Source organism: Teleopsis dalmanni, chromosome 1 (assembly GCF_002237135.1).
Source record: "Teleopsis dalmanni isolate 2A chromosome 1, ASM223713v2, whole genome shotgun sequence".
Classification (NCBI taxonomy): Eukaryota; Metazoa; Arthropoda; class Insecta; order Diptera; family Diopsidae; genus Teleopsis; species Teleopsis dalmanni.
The window spans coordinates 137,874,251-137,885,083 of record NC_051846.1 but is presented as its reverse complement, the minus strand read 5'-3'; the positions used below and the strand labels follow the sequence as shown (position 1 = coordinate 137,885,083).

Here is a 10,833-nt window from a genome sequence, read left to right as displayed (position 1 = left end):
CAATGAAGGAAATTTACATATTTTTGTGGTATATGGCAAATATAAATACTTTTGGCGAATTTGGTATTTGTTTTGTCATACCAAAAGCTTCTGTATAGAGAATAATTGAAAGAACTAGTGTTTATCTTATATCAATTGCAAAATTTCCGTTCGTGATTGACAGCACACATGTTAAAATAAATGCACCTCACCATAGCAATTAGGCTTATTTCAAAAGGAAGCATGAATATAGCTTAAACTTGCAAGCAGATTGCAATGGTTTTTTTATAAACGTGTATGTTGGAGAGCCTGTTTCCTTATGTATTGTTCTGTTTTAATTAAATAAATGTATTCAACTTAATGTTTATATATTCATTTCAAGTTAATTGATTTTCATAAATTATCAAACAACACTTTTTTAATAATAATAAAACGTAAGTAATTAAAGTAATAATTTTAATAAATTTTAATAATTTTAATTTATAGTAATAGTAATAATTAAAACATTACTTCAAACAAAGAAATAAATAATAATGACATATTAAATAAATAAGTACATAAAATAAATAATAAATAAATAAAATCAATAATAAATAAATATAAATGTAGATTTGTTTATAATTTTACTACACCGTTGCATCGCATTGCCAACCTCATTTGCATTAAAATACGTTCCACTTTTATCTTTACATACTCCAATTCGAACGAAAGTGACCAGATCAAATTGCTGGTTCCCCCATTGTTTTATGTTTTTTGCATGTAAATTGAGCGATCATGTTTGCGAAACGCAGCTATTAATGAGAATTAATCACAACGTATATTTTTAGTGTTTTATGTTCTTGATAATAACAAACCATATGTGATCATTTCAATCACCTCTGTTCAACTGCAACAAAAATCATTAAAGGAAATACTCAACATTTAAGAATGGTGTCCTAACAGCATACCAAATTAAATAAATATTGTTAATCTTACTGGCAAGAGCTTTTTTAAGTTTACTTTTAAAAGTAAAGCTTAATACTATTTCTGAAAATATAAAAATGTGAAAACTATACAAATAATGATATAAAGGGAACTAATTTCAAACAAGAAAAACTATTACTTTAATTCAAAATTACCCGACCCAAAATTTAAATAAAGTAAACACGAAACTTCGCTCCTAATTGCCCCAAAACTTCCCCAAAAAACTCATACTCCAATGAGCACGAATATTGCCCGATGAATTTTTCCGATTGCTGTGAGCTGTAAAGTTAAAACTGAATTTTATTTATTTTATTATAATAATTCCTATAGTTCCCTTTTTGTATTTAAACAATTTTCTGCGATAAATTTTTGTTCGGTTTCGAATATTGTCACTTTTCGAGAAATGTTTCATTGAATTTCATTTCCCATCGCAATGTGCAAAGTAAGAATTAAAGAAAAAAAATTTATAAAATTCTTTTTTGTACCCAAAATGTTGTTTTTCTCACGTTGCAGTGCTAAATATGCGAACTTTACAAAATTTTTCCTATATTTTTATTTTCGATTGTTGCACAGTACACCGCACACGCGATCCAGTACGGTGCACTGTGCCTTTGGGACGCTGGACCGATATCGTTTTGCTTGAATTTCACCTCTAACTGCACTTTTTCTGCTTTTAGCCACAAAAATCATTATTGGTTGTGGATTTTGCTTTTTAATTAAAGAGAAACCTAAGCGAATAGCGCCAAAAGTATTTGGAAAACAAGCCATCATTGCTGTACCGAACAAAAGAAGCGTAGTTACTATAAAGGTGCGAAGAGTGAGAGAAACTGCCAAAGAATTCATAGCACGACTAGTTAATGGATATGAACGAGCTGAGCTGCTATCAATAAATGTCAGGCAGAATAGGCAAATCGCCAGACAGACTGATTGCCATGCAAACAAAATTCGCCAATGTCCTTTTTTCAAGCCTATTAAATAGTAGTTCCTTTTATGAATTTCAGTGTGTATTTTCACATAGCTCTCAGTTGAGTGCTACTCGTACCTTCACCCTAACATTGAGTACATGTCTGTTTGTTTGTTAAGGCTTTTAACTCAATATTTGGAAATATTATATGTATATTCTAGTTAACTACTGTGTATAAGAATATAAATTTTGTTAATTCATAAAATTTTCTTCGGTACTTATCTAAAATAATTTCAATCTCTATTATTCAGTTTGTTCTAATACAAAATTTAATCATGCAAAAAATACAAAATTTATTAGCATTGGTTCACAACAAAAAATAATAATATAATATATATATGGTTCTTATGTGATAACTCAGTGGTCACATACTCATAAAAAATATATAAATTCACCACAAGTTTTTATTAATCTGATGTCTGTACTGGTTTATAATACAAGTGAGTTGCATTAATACTGAGATCGCCAATAAAAGCACTTGTTCAATAAAGATTTGAAATTATGTACTCTACTAACTGTTTAAAATATAACCAAACTATATCAATATTTGAAACAAATAACAAGGAAATGTTTTCTGGTAGTTACAACAGAAATCCTCTTCCAGTTTTACTACTAAAACTGTTTAAAAAACCAACATTGTACATCTCAGGTACCAGGTGATGTCTGTTGTCAACAACAATAGAGATTGTGCCAATTATTAAAAACTATTGTATTTCAGTTGGATATCAAGGTTATGGTAATAATATTGAAAAATTTCGAAAATGTGAAACTTTCCTTTCGAACTGAAACATGTACAGGTTATTCTAAAAGTGTGGTATCGAAATGTTAGAATCAATCCATTTTTTCTTGAAGTGGACACACTGATGTGTAAAGTCAGATCTCACCATAAAGTTATTATTCTTTTGGTTATCATACGGACTTATGGACCGATATGTTATATCAATGTAATTGTTGTAGAAAATATGATTTATTCGTAATAAGAGATGAAGTGAAAGACATTGATTTCCTAAAAATAACAACAATTTGCAAAATGGTTCACTTTAGCAAATGTTTTATCATTAAAAATTATCTGCATATGAAAAATTATGAAAATTACAAATATCTAAAGTGATTTAGTTCACAAGCATTCTGCTTGGTATGAACTATTCAATTTTATTAATATCAAAAGAATAGCTGTGACTTTACTATGACCTATTGCCATAAAACTCAAACCTACATAATGAAAGAAAAATATTCTTCAACTAAAAAAGTGGTATAACCTTATTCATATGCTTAAATTAAAAATGTTTTTAGCTGATACAAAATATAGTAAAGATATAAAACAAATTAAATCTATTTTCACAAGCTGTGCTATGGGATCTTTAGCTCAAAATCGATATGTGATATTATTTTTATATGCAAAAGACAAGCCAACAGTTTTTTATGTTAAAAAATTTAATAAAAAACCAAACAAATATAAATGAAGAACCCAACATAACAATAATAATAGTTACAAGATAGAAGTGGCGATAACTGAACACCTATGTACATGGATATAAAAATACAATAAATACATATACCATTTATGTACTCCTTATATACATTAGTAGGAACCATAAGACACATTTACTTGTTCTTTGCACACATGCGTAACAAGTATTAAAGAGATGCAGTATTGGAGTAGTTGAATCAAGTTAAGTATTCCCATTGCAATACGTCCGGGACATGTCATCTTGACATAATTCAGATTTAGATTTACGTATCCATGCCTGTACAATGCCGGCACTTAAAAAACGTAAAAACAAAACAATAAAAAAGTTACAAATTTCTTATTTCACGCCTTTCCGCAAGACATGAAGGCAAAATTCTATAAGTTTTCTCATGTGACAAGGAATGCAAAACTTACCCATATAGGAGCTTGTATGAAGAATGTACCCTTGAGCTCATACTACAACAAAAACTACAATTCCAACAACAATGTTGCAGGCAACAAAAAACTAAATTCCCTCAGGGAATCATTTGCAGGCTTATAACTGTGCAATATTAGATTATGGAAATTTTTATTGACAATTCTTATAGGAAATTTGTTCAAGCAAAATATACGGCTGCACTGAGAGAAATTCTAGTGTGAAACATTTTCATAAAAATTTTAGTGCTGAACTTTGTCAGTACACACGAAATATATTACAGAGTTTTACGGAATTTCAATATATGTGTAAGCTGTAAATAGGAGTAATATAAAATTAAAGTGAATTGGTTTCTTCTTACTTTTACTTTTCAGCGGTGACGTACTCCAAAAATTTATGTGGTGTTAACAGGATAAAAAAGATGTGGAATCCAGTAATCACTTTCTATATCTTTAGGACTATTGACGACTGTCAGTAACTTCATTGGCATGGCAAGGATAACGAAGATGGGCTAGTCGGAACTCATTAATAGCATCTGGAAGAACAAATAGTTTAACAATGATAACACATAGATATATAATGAAAGCGTTAATAATTGCAGCTGGCCTTTCTCCAGTAATTTATCAACATCACAATCAACAATAAATGTTTACCAGTGTCCTTGTCATTGGCATGGCAAGGATAACGAAGATAAACTAGTCGGAACTCATTAGTAGCATCTGGAAGAATAAATAGTTTAACAATGATAACACATAGATATATAATGAAAGCGTTAATAAGTGTAGCTGGCCTTTCTCCAGCAATTTATTGACATCACAATGAACAAAAAATGTCTCCTAGCGTGAATGTATTAACACCCCAATGCTTGTGCCTAACCGCGTACTTCTTGGTGTACACACATTTTCAATGATATAGTTTAATCTATGCTCAAACGCAATAATGAACGTTCTTAATACAACAACAAAAGATCAAATTTTAACTTAAACTTATATATATTTTTCTAAGCAAATAATATTACAAAAATTATGTTAACAATACTATTTTGATTAGAATACTTTTCAGGATATATTTTCGATGTGCCTATTAGATCCTCTCTAGCATCCCTTAATACATTTTCAAAATCGAATTTTATTGTAAAGTGTAGTGAAGAATTGTAAAAAGTTCATTTCTATTTTTTTGTGAATGTTTCCATACAATTAAGGATAGTTTTAATTGCCTCTAATTATTCATTAAAAGTATGTGTCACTTAAATTTCAAATGCAGTTGTCGGAGAATGTATATAGAATGTGAATGTATTCTTTTCTTTTCATAAGAAAACATGAGTTTGAAATGTGAAGTAGAGATGAATTTGTGTATCAGACTTCAAGCATCTAGACCCATGTATATAGATATAATAACAATATTGAAATTATGTTTATATTAAGCACAATGTTTCAATTTTGCAGTAGTTACTCAAAGTTTATTTTTATTTTGTTATTTGGTTAGATATATTAAACAATTATGGTGGTGTACCATTTCAATGCTGCTTATTTAATAAACGATCTAGATAACATAATATTTGAGCTTTATTAAGGAATTTGATAGGAAGTGTAACACTTTACAACATTAAATACACATGATATAATAATTCAATCTTTTGATTTTTATTAAGCATATTACATATAACCAAATATCATATATTCAAATAACACATAGTTATACTATTGTTACAGATTAATAACTATTTTTATAACTTAATTGGTAATTTATACAAATCAGTTAGTAATTTAAATACATCATTATATATTATAAACCATATTAATATGTAGCAATTGTACTTTTCTCAGTGTACTTTGGATATGTAACAGCTTATATAGTTATTGTATTAAATTCTGCTAACAGTGATCCGCTGTTCCTGCTGTCAGTATCCACACTTGCCGCTGCCCCACTACGCCATGCATTCGCCATACATTCCCCATAATTTAAGTTATTACATCGCGTTCCAGACTGTTGATTTCTAATTCTTTTGCTACTTACACGATTTTTACTCTCTACCAATTCTTATTGCATTAAGGATAATGACATTGTTTTTGCTTTCAATATGTAACCACGTATATTGCTCATACGAATGTTATGATAACCCCACCATCATTTGCTCTGCCAACGCAAATAGAACCGTACGAGCATAGCGCAAAGGTGTGCACAAACTGCTTGACTCCTCCGCTACTGCCCCGCTACTGCCCCGCTACTGCCAGAGTGCACAATCAAAGTCATAATAGCGTAAAATATGACACCTTACAGAAAAAATAATGAGATCGTTTTGATTTTGTTTTCTTCGTCTTAATTTTAACCGAAGTCGATTGTCGCTCACTGGCAGTGGGCTGAACGGGCGCGACGTACTGTTGTGCTGGGTGGAAGGGTAGCGAAATTGTAATTTGATATTATTGAACCCACACTTGCGCATTTAAGCACTCGGATGGGTTCGTTGTAGATGCTATTTCGTATAAAATAAGTGTACAAAAATAAAATGTCAAAATAAATATAAAATAACAAATGAAAAAAAACAAAAACAAAAACAAAAACAAAAATGAAGTTTATTTTACGACTATGCAGCGTGTTGTTTTACATTTTAGCGTTAAAATTTTAATAATAATGAAATGTCAAACATCACTGTAAAGTGCCCTCGGGGAATCATAATTGCATTATGCGCTCCGAGTGAAGCGTCATAAAATTGTCAAATTAACAACCTATTTTGTAGATTTTGTTAAATGGAACTGCAAAACTATTAAAATATTATGACAACTGAGCGTTAATAATATTGAAAGCAAGTATTTTCGCTCCTCTGAATATTTGAGTTTAGAGTTCGAGTTGTCCTACGCTCGAATAACTTCATTTCATACTCGTGTTCTAGCAGTCGAAAATGATTAATTTTTAAACTTTTATTATAACAGATACACATTTTAATAAAAATATTAAAGAATTTAATTATTGATAAGGAACTTTATATATACTCATATTTAGATTTTTATTCGTCTAAACGGCATAAGTAAGATATTAGCTTTCACTTTGCTGGAGCTGGAGTGGACTTCAAATAGTTGATTTGTTACCAACTGTTATATAGAATTTTTTAATTCCTTTTATTCATACAGATAACCAAACATTTAACAATTAAATAATAAATAACCAAGCATTAAAATTTGTGTGATCTCCAACTTCTCCCTCACTGACAACCTTGCCAACATATTCTTAATTCTGCGTAGGAAGTGTGTGGAAATACAATAATCACAAAAAATTGAAAACCTTACTGTAAACCTTACCTTAGCCTTACCTAATTGATTTTATATATACCTAAAACGAAATATTTAGATCTTTTAACTGAAAATGGTATCGTAGATGTTTACTTTTAAAGTAAGTTAATGAAATTAATTTAAATCAATATTATAAAGCTTAATTTCGAGGTCTATTTGGCATTCAAGTTATTTTAACAAATGCATTCAACTTCTCTCATTAATAAAATACTGTATTTGAATATTTGATTAATGAGTTGGATTTATCAATATCGTTTTGAAGTTTATGTGTTTGGCAAGTAATAATGATTTGCTTAAAATTGTCGTGATGGCTCACAATAGTCTCTACAATCACGAATTCTGGTTAAGCTTACTTATGCTTATGGTTTAAGCATTGCCAGCATCTTAGGCTAAACTACTGCTATTGAAACTTAGTTATACTATTGAAGAAGTAAATGTCCAGGTATATTAATAAACTTAATTGATAATTATAAACACTTTTTTATAAAAGATTTAATAATATTTGATTTTTCTATAGGAAAACTATTTTTAAGGCACATAGTAATTGACATTTTTGATTGATAAAACTACCATTTTATCAATCTTCATCGTGATTTTATCAACTGCGGAAAGATCTTTGTCGGCTTCACTCTTAAAAGTCCTTCTACAGGTAATGTGATTATTATTAACAGTGGTATTACAAGCTTCGATATATTTCTTGTATATCACATTTCTTTATATTGTATTATACTAGGTGACCCAGCGAACTTCGTACCGCGTAACAGTCAATGAATGTTATATTATATTTTAGATTCATCAGCGATCGAATTTTGTGATTGAATACACGTGCAGTGATGTCGTGTCGATCACTTGATGTCTGTCCAAGAAGCAGCATTTGAACAATTTCTTTCCATTTTGGATTACACGAACTAATTTTCTTGATAGTTACGTCACCTGATTTAAAAACAGTAAAATTAGTATCTTAGAAGTAAGACTCACGTCTGTATTCTGAATTGAAAACTATGATGTTGCTACCCACCATTCAATGGGTTTATCATTTTTATATTGAAGTGATATCCATCATCTTCTTGCCAAAACATCAGTGGGTATTGCAACGTGTCATATGAACGGTGTGTTTCACATACTTGTTGCAGTTGCCCAGTATCGCGACGTGTAAGCACAATATCGCGTGTGTTCAAGTTTTCTCCAACGGTCAGGATTGCAACTTCATCTATTGTTGGAGCGTTAAATTTGCGTTCATGTGTTTCTGCTGGTCGTTTACCCGCTCTGATCACAACTTTGTAGTTATCATGTGGCATGCGCTCCAACGCAGTCTTGAACAGCCTGACCAATGCATGATGTTCATGAAGTAGTTGCTACAGATCCTGAAGAATTGCTATTTTCATTGCTGTGTTGATATCTTGACGCCGTTCAAGTTGTTCCATCATATTGTCCATGAAGTATATTTGCAAGAATTTATGTTGTGCATCTTCAACAGGTTGCAATGATTCAATATGATGGTGAATCTGGCACTCGCACAAAACAAACATATCAATACTTTCACCTCATATTTATTTATTATATTTAAATTTATTATAATTGAAATTTGAAATATTTGAAAAGAAAATTTAAAAAGAAATCAATATCACTCAAACTGTCGAACTGTCAACAGTTTGAAACAGCATTTACAAATTAATTATTTTTGCTAAAATAAGTGGATTTTTCCAATATTTTATAATATATTCTGCTATTCGGAGCGGAGACGATTCCAACAAATCAAAGATAATTAAAATCGGTCCAGCCGTTCTTGAGTTATAAGTGGTCTAACTAACACGACTTTCTTTTATGGATATAGATTATATTGCTTGTATTGTATGAAATTTCAGATATTGGAAAACATACCAATCTTTTTGAAAAGAAGGCATTATTACAATAACTTATCTTAATATTTATATTTTAGTATAAAAGCAGCGTTTCAAGCCAAGACTGAATTGTAAACCCGAACTTAACGGAAAATAATACGGATATTTATGTACGGCTAATTTTGATCAAGCACCGTACATAATGGTTCCTTCTCCGAAAAGTTTTTAGTTGCCAGAACTTAAACCGTTGTGATTGTTGTGATCAAACAAGAAAATATCCAGATCAAACCTCTGACTCAAAATATTAGACCGTTAAATAAAAGAAGACTTCTGGTAGAAGTTTCGACGCATCTTGTTGAGCTAAGCATGATAATATTAAGAATTAGGGTTGTTATTAATTTTAAATATAAAAATCATATTTTCTAAAAATGATCAGAAAGACTTCAATTTGGATGTGAACTTTATTATTTTTTGTGTAAATTTTTGTGTAAAAGTAGAAAATAAATCGTTTCTAAGAAGCTTGCGTCATTTACATCTACTATAAATTTTGTTTTACAAAAAGGTGTATGATCCATGTATAAATAGAAAAAAAACTCATTCTCTTGCCTCTAGTTTTCTTCATCAACACAAATTCTATTTAATTTTTATTCGTCTCATGAGTTTTGGGATATATGTACTCTAATATTCAAAAATATGGTTTTAGAAAATTTTTAATATAATATATATAAACCACTTACGCCCAACAGTCACCTACTACTTAATTGGATAGTCATCAGTGTTCTGAGCTGTAAATTTTTCCTCGTAATCTGAATCGTCTCCTATATCTGCCCAGTATACCATCTTACTTGAGTTATTGCCTTTACCTTTACCTCTCTTGTCTTGTTTTCGCTTCTTTATTCCTGTCTTAGGCCTTGATGAAGTCTTTTTTCCAGATTTACGTACAGCGGTTTTACGCTTGTTACTTACTGGTTTCTTTATGCGCTTACGTTCAAGCTTGTCCATACGCTTTTTTTTTGGTCTTCCTCGTTTAGTCACTGCTTGACGTTTTGCTCTTTTTTGGCGACCACCTTTCGGACCATTAGTAATTGCTTCAGTATTGCTACGAGAGAAGTTATCGAATTTAGTTGTTCAAAATGTTTAAAAACTTACCACGAAACCGCCTCATTTGCATTAGATGCCGGGTCAGCTGAAAAAATATTACCCATTTTTGTTACAGAACTTGAGGGTACTTCAGGCAATTAATAATTTTTGAACTTAATTATTTCTGTTGACGTAACAGAACAATAAAATATCTACAACACAAATATATAGAATAAATTTGAGATCTGAATGCAATTTTTTTAAAAGAATAATAATTATTTTTCTTAACAGGGCCTACTACGAAAATAAAACATAAAATAAACTTTTGCTCTACGTAATGAAACTCTTGAGCTTTGACTTGAATTTAAATACTACATATCGTATGTATAATAAAAGCATTCTAATTCTCAATAAAACTCATTGCAATATCATATCTGTGGAATTGTTTTGAAGACACTCGGCTATAGTCTAATTAATGAGTTGGTTGGTTGTGCAGAACCTTTTATGCGACAGCTCGTCGCTTTAGGGAATGATGTATGTTGTTCTTATATTGTCTTCAATTAAAAATAAAAATTGATAACACCATAGTTTAACAAACATTTATGTTGCCATTAGGTACAAATTAGCTTTTGCATATTTTTAAAAAGTTCTTCGCCACCAAATCTGGACAACCTTATTTTTAAGCAGTATAATAGGTGTTACTACTAAATCATAATCGGCGGGCGAAGATATTACTTTATCGTCAACTATTAAAAATTACAAATGAGACTTTGTACCACTTCAGCCAATATTAAATAGCTTCGAAAATCTGTGTCTCAAAATATTGAGCGAAC

The 10,833-nt window shown here is 30.3% G+C and overlaps 1 protein-coding gene across 1 annotated transcript; it reads right to left on the bottom strand.

Annotated features, from left to right (window-relative positions):
* Positions 1 to 9,380: 9,380 nt before the first annotated feature.
* On the bottom strand, positions 9,381 to 10,219 carry LOC119666497. The gene is made up of 3 exons (XM_038075778.1): positions 10,070 to 10,219; positions 9,658 to 10,019; positions 9,381 to 9,598 (listed from the first exon to the last, which is right to left on the bottom strand). The coding sequence occupies exons 1-2, from the start codon at positions 10,123 to 10,125 to the stop codon at positions 9,674 to 9,676; spliced, it is 402 nt and encodes a 133-aa protein (XP_037931706.1). The 5' UTR covers positions 10,126 to 10,219; the 3' UTR covers positions 9,381 to 9,598; positions 9,658 to 9,673.
* Positions 10,220 to 10,833: the final 614 nt, after the last annotated feature.

Bases quoted from the DNA above. Each gene is read 5' to 3' on its own strand.
- LOC119666497 (XM_038075778.1), bottom strand. From the start codon at position 10,125: ATGGGTAATATTTTTTCAGCTGACCCGGCATCTAATGCAAATGAGGCG. The intron at 10,020-10,069 runs GTAAGTTTTTAA...CTTCTCTCGTAG, and splicing joins GCAAATGAGGCGGTTTCGTG to CAATACTGAAGCAATTACTA.